This window comes from Schistocerca americana, chromosome 8 (assembly GCF_021461395.2).
Source record: "Schistocerca americana isolate TAMUIC-IGC-003095 chromosome 8, iqSchAmer2.1, whole genome shotgun sequence".
Classification (NCBI taxonomy): domain Eukaryota; kingdom Metazoa; phylum Arthropoda; class Insecta; order Orthoptera; family Acrididae; genus Schistocerca; species Schistocerca americana.
Genome location: NC_060126.1, coordinates 94,711,959 through 94,731,505, shown reverse-complemented (window position 1 = coordinate 94,731,505; position 19,547 = coordinate 94,711,959). Strand labels below are relative to the sequence as shown.

General features: G+C 42.5%; 1 protein-coding gene across 1 annotated transcript in view; it reads right to left on the bottom strand.

Moving 5' to 3' along the window:
• Positions 1–19,547, bottom strand: part of LOC124545587 (fatty acyl-CoA reductase wat-like) — a 172,588-nt gene that overhangs the window by 56,173 nt on the left and 96,868 nt on the right. Inside the window, exon 6 of the mRNA XM_047124535.1 lies at positions 7,431–7,614. Within this exon, the coding sequence (XP_046980491.1) occupies positions 7,431–7,614 (184 nt within the window). The remainder of the gene's footprint in view (positions 1–7,430; positions 7,615–19,547) is intronic.

Genomic DNA, 19,547 nt, shown 5'->3' with positions numbered 1-19,547 from the left:
CCTTCCCGAGGTGGTGGAACCGGACTGGCAAGATCATTCTACATTTTATGCATCGGCGCTTGTGTCACATCTGAGGACAGTACTCCGTAGGGGATGTTCTGTGCGGGCTTACTCAGTAAAGACATGTGACATGTGTGGTCCAACTTCTTAATTTCTTTGTCCACACTTTTCCAAATAAAGTTTTCACTAATTCTCATCCTCGTTTTGTCACTGTGCAAGTGAACACTTACGGCTGTCTGATGGTGGTGTTTGAATAATAAGCAACCATTCAAGATGGTAATACAATATTATCTCTCTGATGTCCCCTTGCCATGCAACGCGATATATTTCTCCTCGAAACATATGGTCTTAGAGTCTCGGCCTTTTTCAACCGCTCCTTAACTGGAGACAACTCCGGGTGTGTATACTGTCGGTCACCTACATCTTTAAAAAGGAGCAGAAGCCCCATCAAAATAGGACACAGTTAAATTGCCTCATACTGTATTAATACAACAAACATTTTTTTCTTCCTCATATTCCCTCTGATTCTCCTAACGAAACATGCGAATAAGATCATCAGATACGAAATCTTCTGTCTTATGGATGTATTTAAATTTGAAATTAAAGACAGAAGTCCTAATCGTCCACTCACCAACCCGCCCTATCGGTCTTGACCTCATAAGCACCCATCTAAGGGATTGGTTCGCAATTTAAAGTTGGAAAGTGCGATGTTCTTGTACATCTTCAATTTTTACAGACCGATGATTACTGAGAAAGTCTAGAGTTCACACATGGAGTACTTCACTTCCACAGGGGAAAGACTGCGAATCACATATGTCCACCATAGTAAATTCCCCTCTCGAAATCGGACATCGCTATAAATGGAGCACTTTCCAGCCAATCCTTCAAGACTTCGAACAACGTATGCTGTGGAGGAACTCACTCAAATTCTATCCCCTTCACATTAGCTCGTTAAGTCCCTTGGCTAACTGGGCGTAATTCTAGACGAACGTTCGGGAAAAATTCGCCATATCTATGAACTGAGGCATTTAATTTACATTCTTAGGCAGTTAACTGATGTGAATCTCTTCCAGGCGGATCTAGTCAATACCAAAGTAGGTAAAATTATGCGCGCTAAAATAATATCTCAGATTGGGCGAATTTTAGTTTAGATGGCTTAATCAAGCTCATAGCAATCGGTTAGAAACCTTCACAACAGGATCCAGATGCTCCTGAAAATTTTGACAAGAAATAAGAAATTTATCTAAACAGTGATATACATAGCTAAACCTTAAATCCGAAGATACGTTGACGATAATATGAGGTAACAAGGCAGTTCCTATTTACAGGCCAAAGTGGATTTGGTTGTATTCGAAAAGATTCCAATCAGTTTCAAAAGCCGTTACTGGTTTTCACTCCTTAGCCAAAGGCAACTGAAAATAAGCTTGATTAAATGCTTTCTGAAACAGTGAATAGCACAAATGTAAATGAGGCAACAGTGTAGATTGTAGAGTGACCTCCTTATTCAGGGCGTGGTAGTCCACACCAGAGCTTACCTCATCACGTTGGTTTGGGCCAGAAAAGTTGACGAAAGGCAAGGAGGATCTCCTAGTTTCTACTTTGCACCTTCTAATCTCAGCTTGTAATCGCTTCATTTATGGGGGAGACAGGGCGCCTAACTGGATTAGTGTCTCTTAGTGCGATGTTACATTCGACACATCTAGATCAGCAATGAGAACATCTCCAAACTCCTTGCAGAAGTTCTCCAGCTGTTCATGTTGTCCTGGATTCAAACTACTTCACTCATAAGTAGATGACACTCGAGCACCACTAGTAGTAACCGCCAAAGTGGCGTACGTCTGCAGAATTTAATAACCGTTTGAGGAGCAAAATGAAAAACAGCCTTGTATTACACCGATTGGGACTAACCCTACATGATAGACAAAATTCGCCCCCAAAAATAGTGGAGCTAACAGCCCCTGAGCGACCCTGACTTAAATAGCCACCTGAAGGTATGTATACATAACTGACCAACCAGATCAAACATCTACATTTCGCTTGAATGGTTCATATCTTCCGGATAATGCCAGAAATTTACAAATATCCTGATGTAACACACAAATTCCCGATTGATGTAGGTAAAAGAACGGCTTCTATCGAACACTGCACATGGTGGCTCTCCATTAATAGTAGCACATATGAAAGAAACCTGAGAAAACGGTGCCACAAGGATTCTGTAACACTCCAGCAATCACTGCGGCACTTGTTCTCTCCACCGTCAGCTACTGATATCTCTACTTTTATCCCGACAGTTCCTGGCTAAATGTCTACTGTGGCTACCCCTGAAAAAACTAATCGTATCCAAGTTGCGTTCCCTAGCTTTAGGCTCTCGATCCTTCTCCCACAGAAATGCTGAGACGCTCCCTTCTTGTCGCTTGCTGTCAGAATCCCTTACAGCTTCAACATGCGAGATCAACTACTGCTGTCGCACAAATTTTTGTAGGTGGGCGTTAAATGTTCTTCGTGTTCTATCAGGTGTGCGCATTCCTTCTTATATGTTGTTATTAATTTCTGCTTCTGAAAACGAAAGATACAAACATCGAACACCATTTTTAATTCTGTTAACATTGTCCTCAAATGGTTTTTCTAGTGATTCACGTCGAGCTCTATTAAACTAATGTTTTGTTGCAAATTAACTCATGAAATTGAGCAAAACGAAACTTTTCCTTCAGAGCCTCCCATAGCAACTACTCTAAATACCCAGAAACCATTCAGATTAACAGCTGATAATACTTAATATTTTTTCATCGATACTACTCTGCCTTATGTTGTAGGTCGAGGAGGAAATGTAATGTATGCTCAATATCAACCCTACTACTAATAAACGAGACATTTGCTTCACATAACAATCCTACCATGACGTCAGGGGGTTTAGTAAAGATTTCAGACATACTATCAAGCATCCAGAAACCACTGCTTCATTACAGTCAAGTTCGTTCGAGGGAGATCTTTCACTGTCCATTTATAAGTTAGTTACCTTATTCAAAAGCGTCTGGCTACGAAATTTTAACAATTCCACTCGTTCTTCTAACAAGGTTTTGGGTTTCTAAGGTTCCTCCATCACGTTGACGCTGTGTAAATCACTGAATCTATTCGGATATTGTATAACTCATCCCCAAACTACAATGATCTGTGAACTTGATGTTTTGCTGACTTCTAACATAACAATTACCAAGGGCACCTCTGTTACGGCAGCCGTATGTGGGAGACAGCCATACTCACCGCTCCTAGGAGCAGGCTAGTTGGGGCCACGGCTTGCTCAAGTCGCTCCTGCAGCTGCCGCGCCAGCGTAGATGAGTTTCCCTCACGGTTGGCATTATGAATTTAACACTCATAGGCTTTACTCGGATCTGTCAGCCTAATCACCTCCCTTCCACTCATACCAAAACACTAGCTGCAACATAGCACTATTTGCAAAAGGTTTTCAGTTAGTAAATATTTCTAAACTTTGTCTTTTTTATCACTTACCCCAAGCCCAATCCACTCTCTGCGACCAATATGTAGCGGAACAGGGACGTAGTAAGCCAAGGTCGAGCTCTAAGTGATCATAGTTTTAGAACATTCTTCATTTCAATCATAAGAAAACTAAATTACAAATTTGACTTGTACAAACATTCTCTGCATAATTACGACCGACATATGTTAGATTAACACGTCAGAACTGACCATGTGCTGAGATAAGGCAGCACTCCATTTAGACAGACTATCCGGTAATATTAAGCATTACATACGAAAATCTTTCGAGTAAACAACAGCGAGATGTAAGTTCACAGTTATTCAGTCGTTTAAGAAATACATATTGGGCGTAGAAGGTGTACAGGAAGTACAGTAATCCAAGGAGTGAACCATCAGGCTACTACAGGCAATCATCACTTCTGTCCGTTGAACCACCGCCTTCCCATGGACGAAGCTGAAGACCCAGACACGATACTATTTGCAGGAGGGAAGAAACCGTTTCTTCGAACACAATGTCATAGGCGAGCTCTATAAGCACTGTCGTGGAGCCATAGGTGAGGTTAGTGTTGTTTAACGTCCCGTCGACAACGAGGTCATTAGAGACGGAGCGCTAGCTCGGGTTAGGGAAGGATGGGGAAGGAAATCGACCGTGCCCTTTCAAAGGAACCATCCCGGCATTTGCCTGAAACGATTTAGGGAAATTACGGAAAACCTAAATCAGGATGGCTGGAGACGGGATTGAACCGTCGTCCTCCCGAATGCGAGTCCAGTGTGCTAACCACTGCGCCACCTCGCTCGGTCGTGGAGCCATATTCAGAAGCGTAATTCACTGTCACAGAGCGTGCATTAGTTTGGCTCGGCATTTAAATCATCGCTAAACGTCTGATGTCTTGTGTCGAAACAGCACAAAAGTCTGTTTTGAGACTTTTGTGTGCTGACCTTTGAATTTTGTGATTAACGGGCTGTCGGTCAAACTTTGCATGCATGTATTCCATTTACGTCGCTCTGATGCTCTACATTAATTACCTTTGTATTCTTATGAATCCGCAATTGTGTAAGACCATCATTCGCTTATGTAAGAAATACTATCAATAATTATTTATTTTTATTCAGACGATAGTTATCACTTTTTGATAACATTGTTTGTGACACAGGATTAATTTATGCAAATTATGTATTTATAAAAATACTTGTTAACCTGCCCACTAAATTATAATGGACCAAAGATGTGCTGTTTAGCAAATGTAAAGTCGTTAGAGAGCTGATGTATAACCGAACCTTATGACACCACAGCTCATAGTGTAGGTGAGGTATTGCCAACACCAAAAGGGTTTCAGAATCACTGGTGCTGTGGTACGATAAAGCACGATGCTAAAATTTCTACTCAGGTACCGTTTCTTCTGCTGCAACCAGACTCATTCTTATGTAATCAACTTTCAGTTTTACCTTCCATTCTTCGACAAAGTTCTGTTGTTAGTATTTTGATGCAAGTAACACCAGACAGATTGTGCTTCAATTTCTGGATATATTCGGTCTTGTTTTCTTCGGAAGAAAAGTGACTATGTTCTATTCGAAATGTGATACAACTTCCTAAGCTATAAAAATTTACCCGCTGGCTTGTAGAGCTCCGGCCTTGCACCTGAGCCTGACGCCCGTGAGAGTTCAGCTGGTAAGCCCCTTGAACCCCACCAAACAGCATCGCTTCTCCCCCATTTTTCTTTTGTCCTCTGTCCTCATTTTCAATTGACCTCATTTCTTTTGGATGGCCACAGACTTCCTACATGTTTTATCTTCACTTCCTCGCCTACTTTTCTGATTCAAGGCAATGGATCAGGTAATGTGGTCATATTCATTCTCTCAAGCAGATATTGTTACCTGTAGGGGATATCATTTACCAAAATTCTCCCGCTCACACTCGTACACATCTCTGAGATTCTTACAATGAACATATGGATTGGACGACACGTATTTTCTGGCCGTTTTATAACATTCCACTAAGAAACATTTAATATTATTTTCTTAATCCCAAGGGACTTGCCGACAGTTTTAGATGCTAATGATTGTTCTGCGTCACATTAGAAACTCGTAGATATTTATTCACTGAAGCGCCAAAGAAACTGGTATAGGCACGCGTATTCAAATACAGAGATATGTAAACAGCTAGAATGCGGCGCTGCGGTCGGCAGCGCCTATACGAGACAACCAGCGTCTGGCGCAATTCTTAGATCGGCTACTGCTGCTACGCTGGCAAGTTATCAACATTTAAGGTAGAACGTGGTGTTATAGTCGGCGCACGAGCGATCGGACACAGGATCTCTGAGGTAGCGATGAAGTGGAGATTTTGCCGTACGACCATTTCACGAGTGTACTGCATATACCAGAAATCTGGTGAAACATCAAATTTCCGACACCACTGCTGTCGGAAAAGGATCCTGCAAGAACAGGAACGACGACAACTGAAGAGAACTGAGTTGTTCAACGCGACAGAAGTGCAACCCTTCCACGGATTTATTCAGTGCTGGACCATCAACAAGTGTCAGCGTGCGAACTTCTTAACGAAATATCATCGATTTGGGATTGTGGAGCCGAAGGCCCATTTGTGTAGCCATGATGACTGCACGACAGAAAGCTTTACACAGAGCCAGGGCCCGCCAACACCGACATTGGACTGTTGCTGACTGGAAACATGTTGCCTGATCGGACGAGTCTCGTTTCAAACTGTATCAAGCGGATGGGCTTGTACGGGTATGGAGACAACTTAATGAATACATGGACCCCACATGCCAGCAAGGGACTGTCCAAGCTGGTAGAGGCTTACTAATGGTGTGGGGCGTCTGATATGGGACCTATGATACGTCTAGAAACGATACGTACGTAAGCATCCTGTCTGATCACCTGCATCCATGCATGTCCATTGCGCATTACAATGCATTTGGACAATTCCAACAGTACAATACGACACCCCATACGTCCACAATTGCTACAGAGTGTCTCCAGGAACACTCTTCCGAGTTTAAACACTTCCGCTGGCTACCATACTCCCCAAACATGAACATTATTGACTGTATCTGGGATGCCTTGCAACGTTCTATTCAGAAGAGATCGCCACCTCCTCGCACTCTTACGAATTTATGGACAGACCTGCAGGATTCATGGTTTCAATTCCCTCCAGCACTATTTCAGTGGTCGAGTTCATGCCACGTCGGCGCTCTTCAATCATTCGACGCAATTACTGATGTGGTAGTCCCAAAAATAAATAAGTAAAAGAAAAGAAATTAATAGAAGGGACTATACTTGCGCATATACAAAATTCCAAATTTCGCAGATAACTTCCCAGTAATTACACAGAATATACACTTATTGTCTCTAAAGCGCCAAAGAATTTTAGAAGCTACAAGCAGCCTGTAACACAATAACTTTCTTTTCAGTTAACTTCTTAAGCGTCTCTCTTCGTTGATGCACTTGTTTGTGACCGCTAGAATTCCAACCAGATAAAGATATACAGTTACTGGCTGAATGTTTCTGCAGCCAACATTTTATATTGTGTAAATAATTATTTAATCTAAGCTATTACAGTTATTAATACAAATTGACTATGCATATAATTGGGACATTCTTCTGATGCATGATTTCAATTTCTCTATTCCTCTAATTGAAATTTTTTAGTTTTATAATATGATGTACTAATCAATGATGCAAACAATTTATTATTTTTGTGTTACACTATTTTATATGTTTTATTATAATCAAACGATTTATTATTATATCATAATATTTTATTTTCATTACTATACATGTACTAAACATCTGTGGCATATAAGAAAGGGGGTAGCGCAGGTTATGTTTGGTGGACGGAGGGGGGAAACGCACGGAAGGACCTGTAAGGCCACAGATCTGAAAGCTGGATCTGATCCTGCAGCAGACAGAGAACTCACCAGGTGTCCCACGCACAGCCGAGGGTGGCGTTGGCCACCATGTCTGCAGGCACGCCATCCACTAGTGCACTGCGATCCATATGCATGGCGTGCAGAAGTCCCACAGACGATCCGGCGCCTGCGGCAGTGGGGCCATACATGTTGCCCACCCACAGTGCCAGTGGTTCCTGGTAGGTGCTCGACACTGTAGGAACGCAGCAACATATCACCTTCAAACCGATGTCTGCCACTAATAAGGCAACGTTGTCAAGTGTAAACAAACGTGGCAGGCGTGAATGGGGACAAAAATAGAGCAATATGTATTTTTTGTTTGCGTTCAATTTTACTTTTAATGGGTAAAACGCACCATAATAGGTAATTTGGCGTTTAAGATTTAGAAGTAATATCTTCGAAACGACGATATATAAAAAAACATTGTTATGTATATTTTATATAAAATCATTTTTTTTTTATTTCCTCGTTTTGAAGTCAGTCCCTCTAAATCTGAAACGAGAAATTACTTTTCGGGGTGCGTATTACACCTTAAAAGTAAAATTAGGCAAAACAAAAAAAAAAAAAAGTGTTGCACTACATTGCCCCCTCTGCACACCCGCCAAGTTTAATCGAGATCGTTTACTGACACTCGGAGATGTTCCCACGTAAGTGGCGACCGAGCTAAGTTTTGTTGACAGTGAGATGGAGGACGTCAGATGGTACACAGGGGGTTTGACACCACATCAATAATCAGTGTTCTCGTAAGTCGCTGTTTTCTCTATCTGTAATGTTTCTGACAGACCACAACTTTTACTTCTGTAGCAGATACTAGTTCCGTATATTAAGAGAATTCTTGTGTGCCATATTATGACTTTCGTTAGGAAAGTATTTTATACTTACGAAACACAGAAAGATGTAAGATTTCCTCCCCCTCGAGTATTTCAACAATTTCCGTCATATCCTTCAAGGAAAAACTATCTGTTTTATATTAAGGTATGGGGGGATGTTATGCCCAAGAAACATGTGTCTAAGTATTAGGCTGACGAATAAGTTCGCAGAGTTTCTATTTTGCGTGCGATGGGGTTATTTATCGACTGTCATTTTTATTTATATTTAAGTTCACATATTGTCCTCCTGTCGGTTGGAGATAATGAGTGGAGCTCTGGACGCTGAAAAAAAAAGTGTATCAAGTTGAGAAGTGGGAACATTTCCGTGATATTCTACTAATTGAGTTCAGTTGACGGGTGACAGCAGCGGAGGCAGCCAGAACCATTTGCTGCGTGTATGGGACAATTCCACTAGGCAAAGCATGGTAAGGAAAGGATTTTCTCGTTTCAAGGAGGATTATCTTGGCATTAGCCGCTCTCCACATTCAGGGACACTTTCGGGGTTTGATGAAGATCGTTTAAACTCATTAATCCACAATGATCGACATCCGTGCACTCGAGAACTGGCAAATGTGATTAACTATGATCATTCTATCATCGTGCGACATTTGCATGCAATGGCGAAAGTTCAAAACTCGGGTGTATGGGTACGGCATAATCAGGTGACGAGAAATGGTATCTTCGTGCTACCATAAGAAAAGAAAGGAAAGGTTGAACGGAAACAAAGCATCAACTCCGAGCACAAAGACCTGTACACATCCGTGCAAGATAAGTTTATGCATTTGGTGGAATAACAACGGTATGGTGTACTATGAATTGCTTTCCCAAGGTGTATCCATCACTGTTGACATTTGTTATCAACAACTGAGACGTCTTGCAGACGCAATCCAAGGACAACGACCAGGAAGACTGGGTGAAGGGATGCTACTCCACGATAACTCCTACCCGCAGTCTGCTAGACTGACAAAAATCATTATACAGAAGTTCGGTTGGAAATTCATTCCGCACCCACCTCATTTTGAGCCGTCAGATCTTCTGCTTTCCCCCATTCTACACAGCAAGCTTCAAGAAATTTCGTTTCCTGACAAAAATGCGCTCCGCGCACGGCTGGACGAGTTGTTCACCTCAAAACCACCTTAGTTTTACAGTAGCGGAGCCGGAAAGTTATTCCAGCGTTGGCAGAACGTTTCAAATAGTGAAGGAGCGTATATTATTGATGACTAATGACCCTGTTATGTGCACCTGTTATGTTCATTACGCTCATGAAAAAACGCTACGAGTTTATTTACCAGCCCAATAATTAGCCTGAGTGTGTACCTATTCGTACATATCCTTTCAGTCCTTTGCACCTGCTGAATGAAAATTTTTAGTTTTTTCCAAATAATTGTCATTAATATGAACAAGTGGGTAAGGAAAAGACTGAATATCGAAACACTGTCGTCTCATTATTCAAGGAAATAATATCATACTTAAAGCGATCAGTCGGAACATAATGGCCACCTACCTAACACCAGCTATGTCCACCTTTGGCACAGATAACAATGGCGATGTTTCGTACATTGAAAGGCCTTGGTAGGTCGTTGAAGATAGTTGGCATCACCTCTGCATACACCTGTCACCAAATTCCAGGAAATTGCGAGGAGGGGGACGATGAGCTCTCACTGCACATTCAATCATCTCCCAAATGCGTCTGATTGAGTTCAAATCTGGCAAGTTGGGGGGCCAGGACATCAGTTGTAACTCGCCACTGTGTACCACGAACCACTCGATTACACTACTGGCCTAATGACATAGCGCTATATGTTGCTGAAATATGCCATTGCCCTAGGGAAACATGAGCTTCATGAAGGGGTGTACATGGTCTGCAACCATTATACGGTACTTCTTGGCCCTCGTGATGCATACACCTGGGTTCCTGGATTTCCGGAAAGCTTTTGACACCGTTCCTCACAAGCGACTTCTAATCAAGCTGCGGGCCTATGGGGTATCGTCTCAGTTGTGCGACTGGATTCGTGATTTCCTGTCAGGAAGGTCGCAGTTCGTAGTAATAGACGGCAAATCATCAAGTAAAACTGAAGCGATATCAGGTGTTCCCCAGGGAAGCGTCCTGGGACCTCTGCTGTTCCTGATCTATATAAACGACTTGGGTGACAATCTGAGCAATTCTCTTAGGTTGTTCGCAGATGATTCTGTCATTTACCGCTAGTAAGGTCATCCGAAGACCAGTATCAGTTGCAAATCGGTTTAGAAAAGATTGCTGTATGGTGTGGCAGGTGGCAGTTGACGCTAAATAACGAAAAGTATGAGGTGATCCACATGAGTTCCAAAGGAAATCCGTTGGAATTCGATTACTCGATAAATAGTACAATTCTCAAGGCTGTCAATTCAACCAAGTACCTGGGTGTTAAAATCACGAACAACTTCAGTTGGAAAGACCACGTAGATAATATTGTGGGGAAGGCGAGCCAAAGGTTGCGTTTCATTGGCAGGACACTTAGAAGATGCAACAAGTCCACTAAAGAGACAGCTTGCACTGCACTCGTTCGTCCTCGTTAGAATATTGCTGCGCGGTGTGGGATCCTTACCAGGTGGGTTTGACGGAGCACATCGAAAGGGTGCAAAAAAGGGCAGCTCGTTTTGTATTATCACGTAATAAGGGAGAGAGTGTGGCAGATATGAGACGCGAGTTGCGATGGAAGTCATTAAAGCAAAGACTTTTTCATCGCGGCGAAATCTATTTACGAAATTTCAGTCACCAACTTTCTCTTCCGAATGCGAAAATATTTTGTTGAGCCCAACCTACATAGGTAGGAATGATCATCAAAATAAAATAAGAGAAATCAGAGCTCGAACAGAAAGGTTTAGGTGTTCGTTTTTCCCGCGCGCTGTTCGGGAGTGGAATGGTAGAGAGATAGTATGATTGTGGTTCGATGAACCCTCTGCCAAACACTTAAATGTGAATTGCAGAGTAGTCATGTAGATGTAGATGTAGATGTAGATGCCTTACACGACCTCCAGTGGACCCATGGATTCCCACGTTAGTGTTCCACGGAGCGTAATGGAACCGCCGCCAGCTTGCCTCCGTCCAGCAGTACAGGTATCAAAGAGCTCTTGTCCCCGAACACAACGGATTCGCACATTCCCACCGTCATCATGAAGAAACCATATGATGCTCTGCCACTGGACCAACGTCCAGTGTCGATGAATACGTACCTATTTGAATGGTAGTTGCCGACCTTATGGTGTTAACACTGGCACATGCTTGGGTCATCGGTTGCAGAGGCCCATCGTTAGGAGTGGTCGGAGCACCGTGTATTCAGACACACTTGTACTCCACCCAGCATTTATGTCTAATGTTAGTTGTGCCACAAGTCGCCGCCTGTTGTGTTTTAATAGTCTCGCAGTCTCCCCAACCTACAACATCTGAAATATGCAGTGAGGAGTGGCCGCCCACGTGTTGAGGACACTCACCACAACACTCTTCGAACTCCGACAAGTCGTGCTGTTTCTAAACACCTCGTGACGAACCTGTGGGCCATCATAATCTGCCCCAGTCCAACTCAGATGGATCGTGCACCTTCCCCATTCCGCACATGGACTGCACGCTCACTGATTCTGCATGCACTGTGCATGTGTTTGGCTGGCAGTCTTTCTTCGACAGATGACTCTGCCATCGCCTGAACATGTTTATACCGATAGTAGGTCGGTGATCACAATGTTCTGCTTTATCTGTGTTTAATACCCATCTGCCCTAGCTCTTTCACACTAATAAACAATTTCATACAGAGTTTCTATTTATTTCGCAGAAGTAGCTTTAGCCTCTATAATCTGCGTAATTAGGCACTCGCTCCTCCATTCCGTCTTATCATTACCGCCAGACTGCCTTCCCACACCCTGTGTAACGGCCAGCGCCAAAACTCTCGCTGCTTCTAGAATGATGGCGATTCGTCGAATCAGCGGTGCTACCTCCAAGAGGCAGTATCGCCTAAGGCTTAAGTTGATACTGAAACGCCATCGTCTGAATCACAATTCTGAGAATAAAACAAATATAGTTCCCGAGAGGTGCCCAAAATATGAATTAAAATTCCGCAAGAACCAAATAATATCAGCAGGAAGTATTCGTAGCACAACTGACAAAATTTAACTTTCCCTGGCTTTTGACAATGATAAAAAAAACTTTCCGTATAGGGTATCGAGTACACATAAAACGTAAGATAAAATTGTAAACATTAAATACCTTGCACCGTGTGGAGTGGCCGCGCGGTTGCAAGCGTCACGTCATTGACTGCACGGCCGCTCCCGCTGGAGGTTCTAGTCCTCCCTCGGGCGTGGGTGTGTGTGTTGTTCTTAGCGTAGGTTAGTTTAAGTAGTGTGTAAGTCTAGGGACCGATGACCTCTGCAGTTTGGTCCCTTAAGAACTCACACACAGCAATACTTTTCATATAAAAAACACAGTCTACTTCCTATGTGTATATCTGCTGCAAGAGAAACAACACTGCTCCCAATCATTTCACTTCACGTACGTTTAGCACGCAATATAGTAACGAAAAGAAGACAATGTAGATATCATAGTAATGAACGAAGAGTCTCTCCACAACATTCTATCTAAATCATGTTTCTTCCATTTAGCTATACACCATATGTAACAGTCGGTTCTCTGAGATAGAAAGCACTTCAAAAGTATTTAAAGAAGAAATTTACATCTATATTATCACGAATATTTTTTTAATTTATAAGATTTCCCATTTTGTAATTTTTTTCAGGCTGGTGAAAAATGTCAAGCATCTAAGCAGTTGCTGTATGGTCTGGTCAGTTATTAATCGCATTCTGCACAGGGTTCAACACTATTATAACAATAGGGAAAGGATCCTGCACAAGCATCATTTCATTGCGTCGCACAATTGCCTCGCACATGCCTGTCTTCAAAGCAATGCCGTGCTACTGACAGAACGACTATTCTGGTCCAGTCCCCCAGCTGTCCGGCGCTACCGCAGATGTTGACCCCATGCACAGCCAGCCGCTTATGTGGTGATCTGCTGCCAATCTCTGTTACTAGGTGGCTCTGCCTCTGCCTTCCCTCGCCTACATACCTGAGCACAGCGACGCTGTTGCTCTTCGCGATGAGTCGCTGTAGTGCTCTGTTCAGGTTTTCCCGAAAGCCGGCAAGCAGCTCCAAGCCGGGCCCATCTCGGCTGCTGGCGTTTTACCACAGCAACCACGCCTTACAGCCTTACTGAGCGTAGCGACGCTGCTGCTCCTGCCGACGACTCGCTGTACTGATGCACTCGATTGTTTCCGAATGTAGCCGAATGGTTTTTACTCGCACCGATCTCAGCTGCTGGCTCAACACCATACTGCCTCACGCTGCGGTGTTGCCCTCACATGGTGACGATTTACAATGAAACATATGATGAACGCCAACAGCAGCTTCAGATGACAGATGGGTAACCCCTGCATCATGTCTTAACCCGTGTCAGCAAAGGTAGTAGTTCGTTATACCAGTACACAGTTTATCTTACGCATTGCACTGGCTAACAGCGTCCATATCCTATACACATGTTGAATTTACTAAACATATCACACTTTTTATAGTTCTAGGCTCAATAGACTTCAACAAGACCAAATAATAATACCTTGTATACTAACACAGTCTAGTTACTGGTCTTCGTTCAGATAGATTCCCCCATTTATCTTTCCTATTTATTTTAATTCACAGATATTTGAAGTGGATTTATATTATATCTTTCCTTATTTTCCACATTCTCGCTACCGCGGTATTTACCACTTCGGTGCTCTTCCAATTCTAATGCGTTTGGATGCTCCAACCTTATCAGTTTGTATGGGCCTTTATACACATGGTGGCACTTCTTTATTTCTTCTTCCTCCTTCTTTGACTTGACATGGTTCCATATCAACACTAAGTCTCCCTCATGATTCACGATAGAGTCAACCACCTTGTCAAATTGTTTCTTTCTTTCTTCTGCTTTCTTCGAAGGTGTTGGTTTTGCCTCTCTTCCCAGGTTGCATTTCACTCGAGCATGTTGTTAAGGTTCTCTTGAATTACACTTTATTTTATATTATTGAATAGTAACTCAACTGGAGTATATCCCATAGAGTCATGAGGCACATAATTTATTACATCTTCATCGTTACCCGTCCATTGCACCGCATTATTATGTTTATTAAGTTAATTTCCTTAGTAACTCAATCTGCCAAATTTGGCACTTTTCTGTATCTGGATATAGATACGGGTTCTAGGTTGTTTAAACATTTCCACCCACACTTTACTTATAAATTGACTTCCATTATCACTTTTCTTAGTATACACACATGTTTAAAATATTCCTTCATCATTTTACTACCGTTTTATGTCCACTTGCTTTTCTAACATGATACAACCTCATGTAACAGGAAAATAGTTCAGTGGCCACTTACATGTAATTTACAGCCACCACAGACTTTGGTAGAGGCCCGACTACATCCACAGCGACTGTTTCTTTAATTTATTTCCGTTATATCTGGTGTATGTACCCCTTCTGCTGCACTGTTGATGTTTTAATCTTTTGGCAGATTTCACAAGTCCTTAATGTTTTCCTCATGGCTCTCGCTCTATCATAAAACCAACAAACTCTTTGGAGTCTTGTCTTTTTGTGGTGAAGTTCTTTGCCGAGGCTATCCCAGAGGCAAAGGAAGCAACAGAATTGGATGTAGCCTTGTTGTAGTCCAAGTAATACGTCTATGACTTTCAGATCCCCCGAAATCTGCCATTTAAACTTGTCACAGCTCAGTCTCAATAATAACGTTTCGTGTTATCATTTTTTTCTTTCGTGTAAGGTGCATACCCAATCGGAATCGATGGTAACAAGTTGTCATTACGTAGTAGCACCCACTTGAGACTTCCTTTGGAGGAATCAATGAACAACCTTCATTGATCACTTTTTCAGTCAGTACCCAGCCAATTGCTCCATTAGGCCTCATACATCACTACAAAATACCAAGGTTTTTCACTTGCGAAAAAAATGGAAGGAATGACGTGTGGTTGTTTCGGAATGCAGCCACATTTACCTTTTTATCAACATAGTTTCACTGTTGTAGTCTTGAGGCCAACAGTTCAGTTCTACCTTTCGGAAATTCCAGATCCCCCGCTAGGACATATAAAACTGGATGTTTCGAAGAACTGGGACTGTGTTTTGAAGGTGCAGCACACTAGTTTCGCTACCGCCCTCCTCACTATCAGAGAGGGGACAGTCAGTCTCTCCCAGTGAGGCACTGATCGCATGGCCGAGACTATGTTATCATACGCGAAGGAGGACTTTTTCCCCTTGGAAATACTATCTATTAATGGAGTTGTCATACAAAGGTAACAATCATTCAGATGGTTCGATGATTTTTGCCAGGTTATGGGTGTCGCAAAGTCCATCGAAGATCTTTTACTATTCAATCACGAAGATATGCAACACACATGAGGAACCCAGGGCTTGTCTTAGTCCCGAATTTCATAGCCAAAGTATAATTGTACGCCTTGCTAACATATGGCGTTATTGGTCTGTCCGAAAATGTAGCAAAAATTGCCAACACTGTTTACGCATTTGCGAGGCACTATGAATAACAGGAATTACAATGGCTACATGCAGTAACTAGACTTCAGTAACACATCATTCCAACACAAGAAAAGAACACAGCTTCTAACAGACTGAAACTACGCTTAAATGAAACATGTTCTGCTTCTCTCTTCCTCTTCCTCTTGTTTCTACTGCCCCGGTGAAAAATGGCGACAAAACACAAACAGCTGCTGTTGTTGCCTGAAACCTCATTACTTCGTTGACTATCAGCGGGATTTCGAAGGCTACACGGGAGGGTATTGACACTGACTGCTAGTAGAATGTAATTATAGTTAAATGTAGCCCCCTTTAACTTCAACGAAAGTGCTTCATTGTCGTTTTAGTTATCAGCGTGGGCGATGTAAGCCCGTAAAAAAAACGGAACAGTGCCCTTTCATGGCCCAGGTGTCCGGCGTCCCCCGTGGGGAGATACAAATGTCCCGTATACTGAAATTTCGCAAATACGTTTTATGACATAAATTAATTCTGCTGATTTGTATTTACGTTATGTATAATTATCTGAAAATATTTGGATTTGTAATTCTGAAAATACATCGTAAAATTACCTTTTTTCTATGTTACAGATTTATTTATCTTTGTTAGGTTTCTCTTGAAGTAACTGTTTGCTTCCACACAAGATTGCAACGGTCAACAGTCACTTCCCCTCCTTCCACCCCTTCCACGCCTCCTATATCAGGATTGCATTAAACCATGTTAGAATTTACTTTCAATCAGCAGCAATGCATAACTTAGTTGAGAAGTAAAAACCATTGTTTATGGAAGATTTAAATTTAGTGACATGTTTTGTTCTTTTATTGGGAAATCGACAATTGCTATTCATTTTCTGTGCATTCTGTGTCGACCTCAGCTCAGTGGTGACTGTTGAGTCACGAATGCTTTAAGAAGCGCATGCGCTCTTGTTCAGTTTTTTGAATAATCATTTCAGTATTGTATTCACACTCAGTATTCAGAGAATCTTTCTTTCCCCTACTGCGATAGAACATTTCTTCAAATTAAGCCTAAATGCAAGGGCTTGTTTTCAACTAAACTAAAGGAAAAGTATCCTTTCTGGGAAAGTACCAAAATAAATTTTGAGGTTTGTTACACAACTTGCCACAACATATTTTCCATAGCACATGGTGGAAGTTGAGACATTTTACAGCACGAGAAAACTAAGAAACGTAAACTGGGTTCAACAGCTGCAGCAACATCATCGAAGATGAGCGCCTTCTGATCCAGTACAACATTAGGTATGTTGACAGAATAATGGAATACTGAAATCTTATACTTTTGTTATTAACTACTGCAAATTTTTCTTATTGTGTTAGTAACTTTTACGAATTCCTTCTATCTCAGGCAATGAAGAATTAAAATTGGCTGTGCCAGAAGGAACAGTTGTCTAGCACACTCTGTGTCACAGTTATAATTCCATGGGATCCACATTGAAAATAATTAAGAACTTGTATGATATCAATTTTAGTTGTGCAAAGACAAAAACAGAATGTATTGTTAATAATGTGTTGGCTCCACGGTGTAAATAGTTTCTTACTGAAGACATTAATGAAGTGAATTCTACAAGCGTTTCTGTCGATACCAGCAATCGTAAACCTACTAATTCTAGGCGCTTCAGTCTGGAACGGCGCGACCGCTACGGTCGCAGGTTCGAATTCTGCCTTGGGCGTGGATGTGTGTGATGCCCTTAGGTTAGTTAGGTTTAAGTAGTTCTAAGTTCTAGGGGACTGATGACCTCAGATGTTAAGTCCCATAGTGCTCAGAGCCATTTGAACCATCTGAAACCTACTAAATTACTTCCTCTCATTGTGTGATATTTCAAACCCAAAAGGTGGGTTATGTGTAAAATTGTAGAATTTCTGTTCTGTCGAAAATAAAACATCAGCTGTCTTATCACAGCGTGTACTGCATGTTATACAATCCCATAATTTGGAATCAAAATTTGTGTGCACTCAGGTGATAATATGAATAATGTGTTTTACTGCGTCAGGAGAGAAGGTAAGGAAAACGTTTTCAGCAAATTAGAAGTAAGTCTGACAAAGTCTCTTGTAGGGATTGGTTACTCAGCACAGCGTGGAAACAGCGGTAGGCAAGTAAGCAGTCGATGCAGGAAACATCGTGGGTAAAATTTATAAGTGTTTCCATATATACAATGTACGGATGGAACATCTAAAGGAACTCTGCAAACTTGTGAATATTGAATATCACCTAGTACTGGGTTACATCAGCACAAGGTGGTCAGCATTATTGCCTGCATTTTAAAGGATTGTAAAATTGTATCCTGCTTTAAAATCACTTTTTCTGTCAGAATCAAGGTGCCCTGCTGCTTTGCATTCATTTTTCAATAACGAGGAATCAGAACTATGGTTCTGGTATGCGCACAGTCAGCTATATATCTTTCAAACAAGTATTCTAGACATTGAAAGGCTGGATGGTAGTTTTTCAGAAGCATTGCGTTGTTGTGAGCTACTAAAAACGTAGGGAAGAAATAGGAGAAATAGTAGCTAATGTTTTGAGTCTCCAAGTTAAAGTCCTGTTACTGAAACTGTATGAGTGTGACCGACCAGCTCAAGATAGATTTTATTCATTTGTAAACATGTTATACAGTGTACCATATGACTATCTACAGTAGTTTCATGGATTTAGAATTTTCCGCATGACACCGATTTCGGTTGATCTACTTTGAGATCAAAACCAAATATGTGAGATGTGGAGGCCAGTGTTTCAATAATACAAGACATAGGTTATGTAATCCTGCCTGTGTCATTCCTATTTGATGACTTTTGTATGGCTAAAATAATTTTAGTAGAAAAATTATGTGCATAGAATGCTAACAATATACACTCCTGGAAATGGAAAAAAGAACACATTGACACCGGTGTGTCAGACCCACCATACTTGCTCCGGACACTGCGAGAGGGCTGTACAAGCAGTGATCACACGCACGGCACAGCGGACACACCGGGAACCGCGGTGTTGGCCGTCGAATGGCGCTAGCTGCGCAGCATTTGTGCACCGCCGCCGTCAGTGTCAGCTAGTTTGCCGTGGCATACGGAGCTCCATCGCAGTCTTTAACACTGGTAGCATGCCGCGACAGCGTGGACGTGAACCGTATGTGCAGTTGACGGACTTTGAGCGAGGGCGTATAGTGGGCATGCGGGAGGCCGGGTGGACGTACCGCCGAATTGCTCAACACGTGGGGCGTGAGGTCTCCACAGTACATCGATGTTGTCGCCAGTGGTCGGCGGAAGGTGCACGTGCCCGTCGACCTGGGACCGGACCGCAGCGACGCACGGATGCACGCCAAGACCGTAGGATCCTACGCAGTGCCGTAGGGGACCGCACCGCCACTTCCCAGCAAATTAGGGACACTCTTGCTCCTGGGGTATCGGCGAGGACCATTCGCAACCGTCTCCATGAAGCTGGGCTACGGTCCCGCACACCGTTAGGCCGTCTTCCGCTCACGCCCCAACATCGTGCAGCCCGCCTCCAGTGGTGTCGCGACAGGCGTGAATGGAGGGACGAATGGAGACGTGTCGTCTTTAGCGATGAGAGTCGCTTCTGCCTTGGTGCCAATGATGGTCGTATGCGTGTTTGGCGCCGTGCAGGTGAGCGCCACAATCAGGACTGCATACGACCGAGGC